The sequence below is a fragment of the Grampus griseus genome (genome assembly GCF_964374135.1).
Source record: "Grampus griseus genome assembly, chromosome: 5".
NCBI classification, from domain to species: Eukaryota; Metazoa; Chordata; class Mammalia; order Artiodactyla; family Delphinidae; genus Grampus; species Grampus griseus.
Window position 1 is genome coordinate 128,230,558 of NC_138998.1, and position 19,045 is coordinate 128,249,602.

The 19,045-nt window shown below is 36.6% G+C and overlaps 1 protein-coding gene across 2 annotated transcripts in view; it reads left to right on the forward strand.

Annotated features, from left to right (window-relative positions):
- Window positions 1–15,159, forward strand: part of MAP3K7CL (MAP3K7 C-terminal like) — a gene marked incomplete at both ends in the record, with an annotated part of 38,583 nt that extends 23,424 nt beyond the window's left edge. For both annotated transcript variants that reach the window (XM_082654706.1, XM_082654705.1), the window contains 2 exons: window positions 2,765–2,880; window positions 14,979–15,159. In XM_082654706.1, coding sequence (XP_082510832.1) covers window positions 2,765–2,880; window positions 14,979–15,159 — 297 coding nt within the window. The remainder of the gene's footprint in view (window positions 1–2,764; window positions 2,881–14,978) is intronic.
- Between the last annotated feature and the right edge of the window lie 3,886 nt (window positions 15,160–19,045).

Consider the following 19,045-nt stretch of genomic DNA (forward strand, 5'->3'; position numbering starts at 1 on the left):
TATTTTTGGCTTTTTTAAAAATTGGCACTATTTCTTAATTGTGGGCAATCTTGAAAATATTGTGACGTATAGCATGATCTTCCTGCTGAGAACATATGAGGATACTGAATATATCCTGAAATACTCTATATCCTAATGTCCCCTTAGCATGATCATGTTACCTGTACATAAAAACATCTTCAAATTTCCCACAATTAAATAGTGCCAATGATAAAAGAAGTCATGAAAACATTTCCCCCTTAGTAAAAAGCATTGCAGGTTGGCAAGCCAAGGGGGAAAAGAGGACTCTCTCTTCTTAAGAAAATTATTTTCTGTAATTTTCGGTTTTTCTTTTAAATTATAGCAGCAAAGGGTATTTCTCCCTTTCCATGGCTGCTCTCATCTGTATCCTCTTAGGCATGCAAACACAGACTCCTAAAATCTTCTGGCTGTCGCATAGGTAACTATGCTGAATTCGTGGTTCAGGTACCTCCATGTGGCAAGTTATGGGCTGAACTGGGTGTAGTTTATCAGTGTTCATGAGGACAGGAAATAGGATACGTTGAGTCTTGGGGCTTACCAGTATGCAAGTCCTTTAACAGGGCACAGGTGGTTTAATAGCAGCTTGGTGAGGGTGCCCAGAGTAAATTGCTTTCATTCCCCTTACTATTATACCTGGTCATTTGCCAGTGTAACAGGTGAAAATTGATGAGGGGGTGGCGATTTCTAGGATTGGAGGACCCAGGAGTTCTGAATGCCTTTGACAATGCCTTTATCTGCTGCGGTGAGTTGTACTGTAATACTCCCAGGCACTACTTTTTAATTTATTTCACTATAGAAAGAGATAATGGCTCCAACAGGCTGAGTTTATGCTGTGAATATGTTCATGGGGCAGTAGGGAAAGATGCTACATAATATAATTATTAGATGAATTTACATGGATTAGAACACAACAGATGTTCCACATAAAGGTTAATTTCATCCAAGTCTATTTCAAATTTTATTTCCTTTTGAAGATCTCTACTCAGAGGTTTCATGATAAATAGGAAGGGTCATCTTACTTATCAATCAGATTTTATAGAATTTTGTAGAACTTTCTAGAATTTCTTTTGCATCCTGGGTGAGGTCACTAAATATGACACCCAAAGAAATCTGTGTCCTGGAAGAATATATAGTGAGAGGAGCAAGTAGTAAGAAATTCATTAGTATAAATTAATTAATATAAAATTAGTGAGACTATGACCTAGTCAGACACATAGTTTACATATAAAGACTATTGTGAAGAGAGGACTAGACAGAAGAGCCTATTTAACAATTAAGTCATATTTCTCAGATATTATATAACATTTTTCTATAAATAATTGAAAAAGGTGATTAAAACACTCTTTAAAAGACTATTAGCTAATATTTCTCCAAGTAATGCTTTTAATAATGTGCCACTATAGAGCAGAAACTAACACACCATTGTAAAGCAATTATACTCCAATAAAGATGTTTTAAAAAAAGAAATAATGTGCCACTAATTAGAACTAAGGATTACAAACTCAGGGAAAGCTAGTTCTTTAAAAATAATTTCTGGAAAGAAGATTTTCAACATGTTTCGGTTAGAAAGGCTTGAATGCTGGCCTCTGTTTCCCTCATGGATGGGAGAGAAGCAAAGACAGGAAGCCTTGTTCTCTTTGGCCACACGCTTTATAAGCATCGTTTTATTTGGGGTTTGGTCTTTCATATGCTTTGTTAATTCTTGCAAGCATTATTTCCAGGCCAGCATCATTTTTTCAGTTTGGATTCCTTTCATTTTTTAAAAATAATTTTTATTGGAGTATAGTTGATTTACAATGTTTTGTTAGTTTCAGGTGTCCAGCAAAATGAATCAGTTATACATATACAAATATATCCACTCTTTTTAGATTCTTTTCCCATATAGGTCATTACAGAGTATTGAGTAGAGCTCCCTGTGCTATACAGTTGGTCCTTATTAGTTATCTTTTTTTTTTTTTGCGGTACGCGGGCCTCTCCCTGCTGTGGCCTCTCCTGTTGCGGAGCACAGGCTCCGGACGCGCAGGCTCAGCGGCCATGGCTCACGGGCCCAGCCGCTCCGCGCCATGTGGGATCTTCCTGGACCAGGGCACGAACCCGTGTCCCCTGCATCGGCAGGTGGACTCTCAGCCACTGTGCCACCAGGAAAGCCCAGTTATCTATTTTATATATAGTAGTGTGTATATCTCAATCCCAATCTCCCAATTTACCCATCCCCCCCCATTCTCCCTTCGTAACTATAAGTTTGTTTTCTATATCTGTGACTATTTTTGTTTTATGAATAAGTTCATTGGATTCCTTTCTTGTAGGGCTCCTCCACCCTACAAGATTTGATAGAGCTACAGGAACAGAAAACAAGGGGGGGATTGAAACAGACGACTGAACTATTTCCCCATCACTAATTCTCTAAAGCAGAGTCTAAGATTTCTGGGGAAAAGTACAGAATTATCAGGGGACTTATTTTTCCTCCAGCGCATGGCAGGTAACTGATCTGTAATGGGTCTTATGGCTCTGGCTTGGGCCTGAGAATGCCCTGGAATAACACAGAAAGATACATGTGGGGAGGATCAGACCACTTCTCTATTTGTAGTCAAGTAGAATCAGCTGAACTCTGTCCAATGAGGGTTGACAGTGCTATTCTCATGCAAAAACTCTCCTTCTAAAGAACATCAGTAGAGCACGATGGTTGGTAATTTATTCTGCTACAAGGAAATGGACTGATTTCTTCTTCTTGTTGTTTGTGAAGCCTCTGCCGCCTTGTCATGACTCCATGGAATCCATGCAGGTGTTCAAACAGCACTGCCAGATAGCAGAAGAATACCGTGAAGTTAAAAAGGAAATCGCCCTGCTTGAGGAAAGAAAGTAAGTACTGTCCCCCTGAGCACCCTCAGCCCTGAATCCTGACTGCTGGTCATGGACCAGGGGTCATGGATTGGGAGTGGCAGGGGAGAAAAAGGCTGAGCATGGGAGCAAGAGGGAGGGAGACATACAGGGAGGAGAACTGACATTCTGTAGTTCAGAGGTTACACGCATGTCATGTTTGATTCTAGAAATGATCCAAATGGAACGGCGCTAGATGAAAGGCTTTACAGAGTAGTGAGGGGAACCACAGGAGTGCTTCCTACTCAAATTTAATTTTTTAATAAGCATTCTTTAGTTCAGGAAATTAAAGATGCCAAAATACCACCTAGAGCCACATTTTGTTCCATGTGAATGTGCCCAAAGGCCCCAGAGCACTTTGTCTTGGGGTGAATTTTAATTAATGCTTGAATGGTGGAGTACCCACATGAAGCAAAGAAGTCACTGTGATGGCTCTTTGGAATAATGTAAAAGGATTAGTTGCCTAACTACATTTTATAGCCCAATAGTCCAGTAAGTTTTTATCTTGATAGCTTCTATTACCATTACAGTTCTGCTATAGGGAATTAGGCAGTTCTATTAATTAAAGCACTATCACTTTACTTACTCATAACTTTATGCTTCAGAATTCTCCTTTTGATTGCACTAAATTCTGCTGATGTCTACCCAGTGATCCCCATTCTTTCATACTTTCAAAGCATCATAGCGCTGGTCGGTTTGTACTTACACATTTATTAGGGAGATCTTTTGATGAATATTTGCATCTCCTGCCAAGTGGTAAGTGTCGTAAAAGGGAGGATAGTCAGGTGTCTCTCACCATCATATTCCTGAAGCCTAGCACAGTGCATGGCATGTAGATACTGAATAAATTTTTGTTGAATGAGTGTCACATAATCCAAACATACTGTGAGTTTGTAAGTTTCTGCTTCTTCCCTTCTTCTTACTGGAGTAATACATGGTATCACTCCATATTTATATCAGTATTTATACTTTGTATTTATATTTATATAAAACTTATTTTTTAAATGAATATAAATGAAACATATTTTGTTTTGAGAGATTTATTAAATTCGTGGGACTCTTTGGAGACTCCCCAGAATAGTGGTTGCACAGTATAATATGCTAGGGAGCAGCATGGGTTTTAGGGTCAGACTTCTACATTCACTGTAAGACCACAGTTAGCATGTTATTTTCTTACTTCCTTGCTTCAAACATAAAGTCTTACCTGGACTTTTGGTTATAGGACATTGAAGGATGCTTATGAGGAAATCAGAAATACAACTTTTCCTTTGTATGTCTGAGACTTTCTTTTTGGTCTAAGAGTTTTCATAAATTGGTCGGAATGCTTAGATTGTCCATTTACACACAATATGAGCCCTAAAAACAGTTTCATAAAGGAAGAGAGGAAGCTTACTAATAATGTGACCAGTGATTAAGTTAAAGGAGGACTTGTATAATCAGTAGCCTATAAAGGTATCTTCCAGTGGGTGTACGTGTGTGTGTGTGTATGTGTGTGTGTGAGAACTGTGGTGTTGTGACAGGAAAAAAAGCCCCAGGTAATTATGTATTTATTTGTAAACACTTTAGACTGGAAGTACAGTGTTATTTAAATTAACCCCATGTGTAGCTTTTTTGGGTAGGGGCAATGCAAGACTTACCCACTAAATTATATATTTTGTAAGTTTATATTTTTGTATATTGCATTAAAAAATACAATAGGATAACAATATGAGAGTGATTCATCTGCTCTTTTATTAAAACATATTCCTGCTGTTTCTGCAAAACTAATCTTACTTCCTCCTTAAACCTCTTTGAACTTTGGAGTTTTCTTGAAACCATGATGTTGTCTTTTTTTTTTCTTTTCTTCCTAATAATTGACTAGATAAGAGACAAAGACCAAATTCTTTGATTTTTTTTTTCCTTTCTTTTTTATAAAGTCTCTCAAGTTCCTTTTCTTCATTCCCACTTCTGCCATTTGGGATCAGGACTTGTTACTTCAAATCTTGATCAATGTAATATTATAATTGCTTTCCCTACCTATGGTTTCCTATTGCTAGAGAAGGGCACCCAGTGCTTGGCCTGGATTGAAAGATCTACCTTGGGCCTTAGTACCTCTGCAGAATGTTCTAGCTCATCCTTCGTCTTCAGCTACGTTGACCTATTCACTTTGTCCACCTCGGTGCCCTTGCTCACACCAGGCTCTCAGTATAGAGTCTCCCTCCTTCCTCTTCACCTGTCCAAATGCTGTCCTTGAAAAGAGCTTAGCCTGTATCCCTAGCCCAACCATCCCACAGTGATCAGTGCTTTTCCTGGATGAAGGAAAATTCACTGGAATGATTCTTTGGGCACTTTTTGTGGGCTAGTGTTATCAATAGCTATCCACTGAAGTTTCTGTCCTTTCTGACTATGTATAGTTCTCTGCAGACCTGGATAACCTTGAACATCTCTTTGGATCGTAATCACTGAATAGGGAGCTGCACGTAGGGTAAAATACGAATAGGGGTGATTTAGAGTAGCTGATGATAGGAAACTGTTATATCCTCCATGTATGCATTTTTTAAATTTGTAATTTGTATTGTCTGTATTTAAAATATGGAGTCAATATCAGCAATAAAGAATTGCTAAGATAAATTGTTAAAATTCAAAGTAGGGTGATATTTTATATCTATAAATAAATGAACTTGGCCCTCCAAGGGTTATGGGTGATCCGTGTTTTCATTAACACTTTACTGAAGCAGAAATTCATCTTACAACAGGTATTTTCCTGAACAGTCTTTGTGTTCAAGCAAGATAAATTGGGCCAAATGGATTTGACCCAAGTAAATTCCCTCTCCATTTTTTTGATCATTTGGATGAGAATTTCTTCCCCATCATTTAATAAAGTGTGGCTGATTATGTTGCTTCCAGTGATTGGCTAGCATATGCTGGACACACAGAGAGGCACTAAATCAGGTATTTTAAAAGAGAGTTTTTGAATATTGGAGCCATGTGGGTACAGGTTAAGCTGAACTTCTCTCTCATCTCCAGAGGGGGTCTCCCTGGACCTAGTTTGGGAGACTTCGCAGAGGGGAGGGGAGAAGAGTTGATTATAACTATTGTTTTAAATCATGTCTGTTGGGTGGATAAAGACAGTCAAACATTTTCTGGGATTACAAATTCAGCATGGGATGAATTTAATTTAAAGAATAGCTTCTGGCTTATTGACCAGTGATATGCAAAAAGCTTGTTCTTACTTTCATTGGAAATTTTTCTCTTCTTAACTGGAAAAAAATGACAATTTTATTGAAAGCTTTAAAAATTTACGAAGAATTCTGACATCTTTACAGAACTCCTACTATCATTTTTGTCTATTTTTTCTAGGCCTTTTGGATGTGAATAGGTATTTTTTATATAATTGCTTATATAGTAACATAAAATGTATACATACTTTTTTCAATAAATATTCTAAGCATTTTTATAGAACACATACAGGTTTTGTGTATGTAATGGAAACTCATGGAAGTGAGGTACAGATATTTTATGGCATTTGATATTTATCACTGAATTGTTTGGCAGTTTAAAAAATATATGGTTAAACTATAATTAGTTCTACAAATAGATTTACCATTAGTAAAACTTGCTTTGTGTTTTATCTTGTTCAGAGGAGAGACCACTCTTCTGCTTTATATATGAAAAATTGTGCGAGGTGTTCCGGTGTTTAAAAGATTGACTTAGACTGTCAGAAAAAGATAAAATCTTAGAAAAGTCAGGTTGAAAAATGTTATATAACTTAAAAGAAATAATTCAGGGGCTTAAAAAATAATTCAGTGGTTTTCAGTAGACCCACAGAGCTGTGAAACCACCATCACGATTTTAGAACATTTTCATCGCCCCAGAAACAAACCTTGTACCCCTGAGTGGTCACTCCCCATTCCCTCCCGCTGGCCACTGGCAACGACTAGTCTACTTTCTGTCTCTATGTATTTGCCTATTCTGGATATTTGAGATAAATGGAATCATGCAGTATGTGGTCTTTTGTGACTGGCTTCTTTCACTTAGCATGATATTTTCCGGGTTCATCCTTGCTGTGGCATGCATCAGTGTAGGCAGACCTCAGAGGTACTGCAGGTTTGGTTCCAGACCACTACAATAAAGCGAGTATTACAACAGAGAGTCACACACATTTTTTGGTTTCCCAGTGAATACAAAAGTTATGTTTACACTATACTGTAATCTATTAAGTGTGCAATAGCATTATGTCTAAAAAAAACCATACAAACTTTAATTAAAAAACACTTTATTGCTAAAAAATGCTAATCATCATTTGAGCCTTCAACGAATCGTGGTTTTTTTCCAATAATAAAATCAAAGATCACTGATCACAGATCACCATTACAAATATAATAATAATGAAGAAGTTTGAAATATTGCAAGAATTACTAAAATGTGACACAGACACATGAAATGAGCAAATGCTGTTGGAAAAATGGTGCCAATAGACTTGCTCATTGCAGGGTTGCCAAAAACCTTCAATTTGTAAAAAAACACAATATCTGTGCAGCACAATAAAACAAAGTGCAATAAAATGAGGTATGACTGTACTTCATTCCTTTTTATTGTCAAATAATGTTCCGTTATATGGTTATATCACATTTTAGTTAGCCATTTGTCAGTTGATGGACATTTGGGTTGTCTGTACTTTTGGCTATTATGAATAATGCTGCTACAAACATTTATGTATAAGTGTTTGTGTGGATGTATCTTTTCAATTCACTTGGGTGTGTACCTAAGAGTAGAATTACTGAGTCATATGATAACCCAATGTGTAACCTTCTGAGGAGCTGCCAGACTGTTCCTAAAGTGGCTGCACCATTTTATATTCCCATCAGAAATGTATGAAGTTTCCACTTTCTCCACATTTTGCCAACACCTATTATGTCTTTTATTTTTTATTTATTTATTTATTTTTTTTATTATGTCTTTTTGATTATAGCGACACTAGTGGGTGTAAAATGATGTTTCTTTCTGGTTTTCATTTACACTTCCCTGATAGCTAAAAATGTTGAACACCTTTTCATGTGCTTTTTGGCATTTCTATGACTTCTTAGAGAAATGTCCATTCAGGTCCTTTGCCCATTTTTAAGTTGAGTTATTTGTCTTTTTATTATTGAGTTAAAAATGTTGTATATAATTTTAGTTGCAAAACATTAGAAAACTCTTTTCATATGAGAGTACCACAATAAGTATAAGACCTGTATTTTCATGCCTTTTTTAAGATACACAAAATGATGATTGAGGGAGCAACATCTCTTCGAGGGGAACATATCAGGATGGGAGAAAAGGGAGCATAAGTAATTTGTAAAGGCATAGTCTAGAAATAGCCCCATTCTGATTTGTTTTTAGTCATGGTATTTACTTTATCCTGAAATTTCCAACAAGAGGTTTTTATTATTAATCAGAAACATTTATTTCTTTATGGGCATTCCTGAAGGCAGAGGTTTTTAAACTGGGTTCTAGGAAACCTCTCAGAGATTGGGGATGGTGAGGGTGATGGGGGGGCGGGGTAATGTACAAGGGCCAAACAGGGGAAGTTCAATTTTATGTGTTTTATTTGCTTCACTTCAGGGTACAATTTTCTTTGCAAAACGATACCGCAGTTAGAAAACATTGAAAACCAAACCTCACTTTTTTATTCCAGGCACATTTTTCTTAAATCTTTACACAGCCCTCAGAAAGCAGGTTTCCACTGTCATAAAGAAACAATAAATTGAGGTATTTCTCCACAAGTGTTTGCAGGGTATGTAGTAATGTGTGGAAAGTTCTATCCTCATTCCTAAGATGTCTAATATGGATAAGATGCCTTTTGTATAATTTACAGGTTTTGAGTTCATTTTCCAACAGTGGAGATACACTCCCCGAGACTAACAGTCTATCGAGAATTGAGGACAGGGCTTGGTTTGCAATAGGATTTCAACAAATACTTGTCAAGTGAATGAGTAGAAGGACCAAAGAACTGTCTTGGCTCTTCACTCAGAAGCAGAGGTGTGGACAAGGGGATTCTTTTTATTTTTTAACATCTTTATTGGAGTATAATTGCTTTACAATGGTGTATTAGTTTCTGCTTTATAACAAAGTGAATCAGCTATACATATACATATATCCCCATATCTCCTCCCTCTTGCATCTCCCTCCCACCCTCCCTATCCCACCCCTCTAGGTGGTCACAAAGCACCGAGCTGATCTCCCTGTGCTATGCGGCTGCTTCCCACTAGCTATCTATTTTATTTGGTAGTGTATATATGTCCATGCCACTCTCTCACTTCATCCCAGCTTACCCTTCCCCCTCCCCGTGTGGACAAGGGGATTCTTTTGTTTGAGGATTTAGTTTTATGTGAAATCCCAATATACCAGATTTCATTAGACTGTGAGATTACACTTTCCATTTATGCCCCAGTCATAATGATTTGGGCATTTTATACCTAATTATAGGCAGTCCAATCTTTTAACTGGAATCTCATTCCGAGGTATCTCTCCACCTAATCCTCTCTGCCTGGAACCACATTAAAAGGGACAGAATATTTACCTCTCTTCAGTGAGAGTGCCTTTAATTTTGTCTCTCTTGCTAAGGAAAGAAACTCCAATCTTTAGGGGAGCAGAATGAGGAAACATTTTTCCCTCAGCCAGTTTCCTCAGTCGTTAGCATGTTACATTACCATGGTACATTTGTCGAAACTAAGAAACTGACATTGATATATTACTATTAACAAACTCTAGATTTTACTTGGAATTCATCTAATTTTTCAATTAATGTATTCTGTTGATATTTTTGGTAGACTCCAGTCTTCTATTGAAATATATCATCTGTTCTTCTATTTCTTGAATATATTAATCAGTTATTTTAAGTCTATGTCTAAGAGAAAGACAAATACTGATGATATCACTTATATGTGAAATTTTAAAAAATACAACAAACTAGAGAATATAACAAAAAAGAAGCAGACTAGCATATATAGAGAATAAACTAGTGGTTACTAGTGAGGAGTGGGAAAGGGGAAGGGCAGTATAGAGGTAGGCACGTAAGAGCTACAAACTATTAGGTATAAAATAAGCTACAAAGATATATTGTACAACACAGGGAATATAGCCAATATTTTATAATAACTATAAATGGAGTATAACCTTTAAAATTTGTGAATCACTGTATTGTACAGCAGCTATACTTTAATAAAATTACTTAATTAATTAAAATAAGGAAACAAACAAAAAACAGAACGAGGAAAACATTTTGCCTTTCCCCTTATTCCTAACCCAGAATTTAACTCTTTTTCCGGTGATTGATAGTGGAAATCTCCATTTCCTATAGAGTAGGGGTTTTTAACTAGACTGATTCCTCAGCCTCCTACCCCTAGGACATTGGCGATGTCTAGAGACATTTTTGGTTGTGATGATGTGGGGTGAGGGGAGGTGCTACTGACATCTGGGGAGTAGAGGCCAAGGATACTGCTAAACCTTCTATAATGCCAATGTCTGGGACAGCCACCAACAACAAAGAGTTGGCCCAAAAGATCAATTGTGCCAAGGCTGAGAAACTCTAGAGCAAATCTTACTTCTTCCTGCAAAGGTAAGGTGTTGCCCTTTGGCTCCCAGAAGATAGGGTAAATTTATTCTTCCTGCATCATTCATTTGTAGGACTTCAATACCAAAGTCTAGACTGCGTTTTGGAAATTCCATTTCAATACCATTTATTGTTCCTTCACCTGCATAAGATGAAGGTGAACTTTCACATCCTTTATGTCATCTTGAAGCATCTACTCCTCTCTTGTGTGTAAATGTTGGTGCTAGAACACACATCTTTCAAGAACCACTAACAGTACAGTCTAAATCACAATTTAAGCTAAAATTCTCCTACGATGAAGATAGTATTTTATTACACTATTATTTTTTTAAATTAATTAATTTAATTTTATTTATTTTTGGCTGCATTGGGTCTTCATTGCTGCACGCAGGTGTTCTCTAGTTGTGGCGAGCGGGGGCTACTCTTCATTGTGGTGCGTGGGCTTCTCATTGCGGTGGCTTCTCTTGTTGAGGAGCACGGGCTGTAGGTGCGTGGGCTTCAGTAGTAGTGGCTCGCGGCTCTAGAGCACGGGCTCAGTAGTTGTGGTGCACAGGCTTGGTTGCTCTGCGGCATGTGGGATCTTCCTGGACCAGGGCTCGAACTCATGTCCCCTGCATTGGCAGGTGCATTTTTAACCACTGTGCCACCAGGGAAGACCCTTTGTTACATTATTATTCAAAACGCTTTAGCTCCTGGGGACTAAACTGCCTAGGATTTTGTCTTTTCCAAATAAAAGTCTTTAGTTAACTTAGAAAGTTCCAAGAGTTCTGGTCTTTCCAGAAACAGAGAAATACTTGTACTAATGATGAATCCATTTCCCAACCTCCTACAACATAAAGAATCTCCTTAATTTTGAAATTAGTTTGCAGAAAGTTTTAGTTCTCTTTACCGACTCACTTGGATTTCCCCTTCCCCCATTTGTTTTAGCAAATAAAAACTTATCCAGGCATGTGGCTTAGGATGGGGCCAGCAGATGATCTATGGTGGACCCAAGGTTATGACCTTTTCACTGTTGAGGTACATCATCTGGAAAACTATGGTATAAATAAGATTCCTGTAATGATGATCTTCTACACCTTTATCACATTACACTGAAGGGAAATGATAAACAAGAAATCAAAGGCAGGACCACATTCTAGCCAATTGTACATATTGACTTGCTCCCCAGATCATCTATTTATAAGATTATCTTTGTAGGTTGATGTGCTGGGGTTTAATTATGAATTGCTAATGAATGAGCATCAATTTTTCTATATAAATAGGTCTTGGACAGGAGGCAACAGATGTTTTGACAGTATTCATTAAATAGATGTGTAACTACTTATCAAATACATGAAATTAATTTAGAAACCTATCAGTTGAGTCTTCTTGATTCCAGTAAGGAAGAAATTATTATTGACTTTCTCCAATGCAAGAAGATTGGATTAGACAATCATGACCATTCCTTTCAGTTGTAAAATCTGTGATTTATTTTCCCTGTTAGTCAAAACTAATAACAGATATCCTCAGGAATTTTAAATGAGGTCAGATATGGAGCCTGGACAGTAGCCATTATTTGTGTGACACAGTTAATTTGAAAGGAAGAAAAGAACAAGAGTAGATGATCTGATGGGTGAGGGATTTAGAGGCATGTCTCTTTTTACTTACATAAATTTTACTAATCAATTTCTTTAAGATAGTTATGTAAGAAACGTTACTAATATTTAATTATTGACATTTATTGCTTAAACTATGTTTAGAGGCAAAGAACCTTAAGCATTTAATCAGAAGGATAGGTTCGATTCATGGCTGCTTCTTATTAGGTGTGTGACTTTTTCCAATTATATTAAGCACTCTGAGTTTCTGTTTCCTCATCTTTAAAATATACGTTGTCTCTGAGGTACCTTACTCTTCAATTATATTTATTCAATAAGTATTTATTGGGAGACTTTATATTCTTTTTTTTTTCCCCCTTTGGCCACACTGAACCTGACCAGGGATCAGACCCATGCCCCCTGCAGTGGAAGAGCAGAGGCCTAACCACTGGACCACCAGGGAATTCCCTATATTCTTTCTTTAAACCATTTTAAAAAATTGAAGTATAGTTAATTTACAAGGTTGTGTTAGTTTCAGGTGTATGGCAAAGTGATCCAGTTTTATACAAATATATATATATATATATATATATATATATATATATATATATATATTCTTTTTCAGATTCTTTTCCATTATAGGTTATTACAAGATATTGAGTATAGTTCCCTGTGCCATACAGTAGGTCCTTGTTGTTTAACTATTTTATATATGGTAGTGTGTATATGTTAATCCCAAACTTCTAATTTATCTCTGGGAGCCTTTATATTCCAAATACTATGGAAGATTCAAAGATCAATAAGAGCCCAAAGGAACCTTGTGTATATGTATATGAATGTTCCAGATTATCTTCCCTTTGTCCCTGTTGGGCACGTTCTTTCCGGTGCCTGGTTTTGCTCAGTGGTCACCAAATTGGGTACACAAAGCAGTCTGTTGAATGCAGGAAGAAAATACTAGAACTTCTATTCTGATTTGCTTTTTATCCTTTTCCTGGGGCAACTGTGTGATAGTTTCAAATTTACAGAAAAGTTACAAAAATGGTAAAAAGAACCCTCATACTTCCTTTACAGCATTCATTAATTATGAAGAATTTCCCCAGTTGTGCTTTATTCTCCCTCTCCCAAAGCTACATACTACTGGGGCTCTCTCTCTCTTTCTCTCTTAGAGAGATGGGGTGTCTATCCATCTATCTATATCACATGCACATATACAATTATATATATGTGTGTGTGTGTATATATATATATATATATATATATATATATATATATATATATATATATTTCATGCTCCATTGCCCTAAATACTTCAGGGAGTATTTTCTAAGAACAAGGACATTCTCTCACTTGACATCAATACAATAATTAAAATTAAGAAATTTAGCATTGATTCAGTAGTATTATCTAATTCACAGGCCATATTTAAATTGTATCACTTTCCCAGTAATGTCCTTCACAGCTTTTCTCTTTCCAATCCAGAACTGCACATTGCATCTCATTGCCATTTCTCTTTAGTTTTTCTAAATATGAAGCAGTTTTAACATTTTGAAGCATACAGGCTTCAAATGCTTTTGTAACATTTCCCTCAATTTGAGGTTGTCTGATGTGTGCATTTTTTGGCAGGAATACCACAGAAAAGATGTTGTGTCTTTTGTGATGCATGGGGCATCTATTGGTCTCATTACTAATGATGTCAAGTTTAATCACTTGGTTCAAGTGGTCTTCCAGGTCTCTGCACTTTTGCATACAGAGGAGAAAGAAATATGACATACCCTTACGTTGAGGCAAAGGAAAATTCAGTTAAGTCTAGTTTAGGATTAACTGACACATATAAGGGGAATGGACCCGTTTTGTGTTGTCATGTTTATTAAATCTAAATATAGACTGCAAATCTTTAGTTCCTTATTATGTGTATTTACATCAATGAATTATTTACAAATATTTATTGTTTTAGGCGTTATCACTACAAGTTCCCTCCAATAACCTTAGCTTGCTTCCTAAATTCAGGAGTCAGGACAGCACCAAACATAGAGATATTGCTTTGTTAGTTAGGGCGACAAGATATATATAAGGGCTAGGGAAAGACATGGAAAATAATATCTGCAGGAGGCAACTGGAATTTCTTCATAAAGATTTGTTACTTTGCCTAGTAAAGATTTGTTAAACTCAGAAATAGAAAACAAAAGAAGATAATAACTGAATTTGAAGGACAAAACTTAGGTAAGGGACAAACTATGATTCACCTACCTGTAAGACAATAGCATCTTAAATTATAAACAAATTTTTCTGTTTTTTTCCTACAAAATAGTCATAATTTTTTACAATTTGTTGTACTCTTTAAAAGATCACCCCTTTTGACTGTCAAAGGACTTATTGAGCTTTTGCTGGTATATGTTTATTTTATTTCTATTTATTTATTTATTTTTAATTGGAGTATATTTGCTTTACAATGCTTGGTTAATTTCCACTGTACAGCAAAGTGAATCAGCTTTATGTGTATTTCTATCCCCTCTGTTTTAGATTTCCTCCCCATTTAGGTCACCACAGAGCATTGAGTAGAGTTCCCTGTGCTGTACAGTAGGTTCTCATTAGTTATCTATTTTCTGCATAGTATCAATAGTGGATATATGTCAATCCCCATCTCCCTATTCATCTGATTCCCCCCTTCCCCCTTGGTATCCATACATTTGTTCTCTGTATCTGCGCTGGTATATGTTTAATATTTTGGATATATCTAGACGAGGTGCTGGAATAAAATAAAGGCATCTAACATTTGTGAAGTTGGAAAAATAAAAGTAAGGAGGCAGGCAGAGATGGGTAAAATTTGGAAGAGTAGAACGACATATTCGACTTCCATTATGCTGTTGCGTATAATTCAATTTGTTTGCATTATGTTTTATGCTTCTTCCTCACCTGCCCCCCTGAATCTTCAGAAAGGAGCTCATTGCCAAGCTGGATCAGGCAGAAAAGGAGAAGCTGGATGCCGCTCAGCTGGCTCGGGAATTTGAGGCACTGACAGAGGAGAATCGGACATTGAAGCTGGCCCAGTCCCAATGTATAGAACAACTGGAGAAACTTAGAATACAGTATCAGAAGAGACAGGGCTCGTCCTAACTTGAAATTATTCAATGTGAGCATAAGAGGTTGGTGGCTGCTATGCACTGGCCAAAAGATTTTTATTTTAAAGGGATAGTGAGTAAAATCTATTGCTTCTCCTTATTACCCACATGGCCAACGTCTATACTAACGAGTTTAATGCTTGCCTGATATAGTTTGAGAGAAGGGTTATTTTATTTTAAATAAGGTAATTGAAACAAACCTATTACCAGATGTTTTCAGAGATCATAATTCGTTTCCAAAGATATTTTTTTTTCTTATTTAGCAAGATACGATCATACTGTAGATCTGGGTAGAAAACGATAGAAATAGAACATTGACTGATTCTACTAAGAATCATGAACAGAATTCAGCCATGAAACAAACTAATAAGATGCTCACTGCAGTTTCTTATCTGTGTATTTTAAAATTTCACATCTTCAATATTTCTACGGTGCTCTAATCTGAACTGTCAGAAACTTCTCTAAATATATTTATGTTCACCAGAGTTAGGTTTAATCCCTCAATGATTGATTGTACTAAGAATAAATGGTTGCATATCATAAAAGCTTTCTCATGAAAATATTAGCGGAAAGCATGTTTGTGCCAGAAGCACATTTGCCAGTGCTAACTTGCTGTTGTAATAAAAAGCTGATAAGGCTGCATTTTCTCCGTGCTACGTTACCTCGTGGTAAACATCTCTGCCTTTGCTTGTGTTCTGGGAGAAATGGAAAAGTATTGTTTGGACGTTACCTTGGTGAGTTCCGATGAAAACAGCCCAGTAATTTGAACAGTAAAATTCTAACTATTACTCTGTTTTGGATTTAAGGAGATGTTTTGGATCAATGATTAATAAGAATATATGAGTAAATTTAAGATTAAAATGATTTTTCCCTTGTTCTATCTATCACCATAGTTTTCCAAATTGATCTCTTTGTTTTATGTCCATTTCTATTCCTGTAACTTCTTTTTCATTAAACATAGATCAAAACCCTCAGTCTGTATTTTGTCTCTTTCTTAACCTCAATTTATGCTAAAAGTTGGGATGGGTTAACCCTAGTCAGAATTTGTTCTTAGTTGTATTTGGAAGTGCCAAAAAAGCGGTGAAGTCCCTTTTCTTGTAAGACTGTGGTTTCTCATATAAATAACTCAGAGCTCTATACTGAATATGGTCATTAGTGTCTTAAAGTATTTGCCCAGAAAACATAAAAGAGAATAGCTGATTAAAGCAATAAGATGGTCTGGGATAGACTGGTTGTTATCAACTGGGGGTGATTTTACCCTCAAGGGACATTTGGCAAAGTCTAGAGATATTTTTGTTGTCACGACAAGGATGAGGGGGTGGGTGCTACTGGCATCTGGAGAGTAGAGGCTGGGGATGCTGCTAGACATCCTGCAATATGCAGGACAGCATCACAACAGAGAAGAATTGTTTGGCCCAATATGCCAATGGCACAGAGGTTGATGCACCTTGGGTTAGACTAATCACTGGGCAGCTGGGCAAATGCCAAGCGGAAACATGATGCAGGGCCATGGGTTTCTTGTCATGTGGTGTGTGTCCATAAGGTCCTTAGCATCCTTAACCTCAGTCTCCTCATTTGTAAAATGAAGCTTTTCAATAGCTCTCAACGTTTGAATGTTATGTGAGCCTATTCACCTTTCAGCTGCTTTAACATTTAACTAAAGGTGAAAGTCCCTATTATCCTGGTAGCGCCTTCTTTTTAAAAGAACCCCAAGGCTTATATATACTAATATAAAGAAGGACTTGTTGACTAAATTTATATAAATCTAAGGCCAATGGAATGGAAGGATGAAGGGTAAGTTACCTAGCTTTAAATACAACGATTAGTTGTTGATCACTGCCCATCTGAAGAGGGTTACACGTATTTACAGAATTCAAGCAGTCATGGCACCTTATAGAAAATGGGAGGGGAGGGCATGGAAATATAGTTGCAAAATCTCTCTGCTCTACTAGAATGAAAATAATTTTACAAGGTCAAAATATTTGAACACTCTGTTATTATGTCAAGGAGACACTGAGTAAATAGTTTTCATATCTGTTCTAGTTTCAGCCTGGAATTTTACTGTTTCCAAAAGATATCTATTCATAACTCAAAAGTAAGCATTTCTATAGGTGTGTGTGTGTTTTAATATTTTTTAATTGAAGTATAGCTGATTTACAGTATTATATTAGTTTCAGGTATACAGCATAGTGATTCAACATAGGAGGGTGAGTTTTAAGCAGACTTTTATTCATTAAAAATATAAAAACATCTACTTTTGTAGCATTTTCAGAGAAACCTAAAGGCAAAATTTCTTATATTGTCAGTTTCATCTTTTCATTCATTTGACAAATTTCCTCCAATCTTATTTACCGCTGCCTATCGTCTGTATAACACAGAATCATTTAAGAATTTTATATCTTCAAATATATTTACAATGTTCTTGCTATTAGCAATAATGAAAAATTTATAGAGCATTAAAAATGAGCACAGAGGTTCTATTAGTATTAAGATGAAGTGCTTGCTTTAGAGAATTTAAGAAAATGTAACCCACATTATACTGTGTAACTGCTCTGTTAAAGAATTTGCTATTTGTGGGCCATTTAGTTTACATAGACATAAAAGAATGTGGTTACAGGTGACTAAAAGCCCATTCTCTTCTCATTGATGTTGGTATCTTGATGTCATTCTGGTACCTGGGCTTGGATGTATCATTAACTCAGTACAAACAAGGAACTAAAAGGGATCTGGAATTCAAATTCAATTCAACAGAAGTTTACTATTTACTTACCAAGTGCAAGGCAGAATAACAGCAAAAATGAATGACACAATCCCAGTGTTCCACACTTTGGGAGGCAGTAGATAGTCTTCTCAGAGGGTATATGTAGGGGAATAGTGACAAATTAAGTTGAGAAGTTCCACTGGGCCCTGGTTGTGGGAGAGTTTGGACAAAATAAACATTTTGAAAAGAGGAGTGAATGGTCAGGGCTGGTCTTGAAGACAATGAATAGGGTTGTGGTGTACAGGATGGATGGATACCAGAAATTGTCAGGCTAATAAGAAGGACTGTGCAACAAGGGAGAGTGGCAGCAACTGGATTGGAGGAACAGACTAGTAGGGTTGGGAGAGACAAAATGAGAAGGAGAATCCACGTGCCTTGGGATGGATGGCAGGTGTCATTGAAGCAAAAAGATGAATAAAAGTAATGTTTAATGAGCCCTTTCTGTACCAGAAAAATCCAGGTTCATCATATAGGCTGTATTATTTAATTCTCAGAACAGCCTGAGAGGTAGCTATAATTATCCCCATTCCCCAAAGCCAGAAACTAAGGTTACATAATTTGTACAGTGTTTTGCAGGGCTGGGATTCAAATGCAAATTGACTTTTTACCTTCCCTCCCTGCCTCCCTTCCTTCCCTCACTCTGCCTTTCCTTCCGTCTTTCCTTCCTTCCTCCCTCCCTCCCTTCTTTCTCTTTCTTTCTTTCTTTCTTTCTTTTTCTTTCCTTCCTTCCTTCCTTCTTTCTTTCTTTCTTTCTTTCTTTCTTTCTTTCTTTCTTTCTTTCTTTCTTTTCTTTCTTTCCTCCCTTCCTTCCTTCTTTCTTTTCTTTTCTTTCTTCCTTCCTTTCTTTCTTTCTTTCTTTCTTTTCTTTCTTTCTTTCTTTCTTTCTTTCTTTCTTTCTTTCTTTCTTTCTTCCTTCCTTCCTTTCTTTCTTTCTTTCTTGCTTTCTTTCCTTCCTTCCTTCTTTCCTTCTTTCCTTCTTTCCTTCTTTCCTTCTTTCTTTCTCTGAATGCTTGTACTTTGCCAGGCATTCTGGAAGATGTCAGAGACACAACAGTGCACAACAGGAATGTGGGTCTAGTAGTCAAGGAATCCTTAGTCTAGTAGGGAAGGTAAACATTTA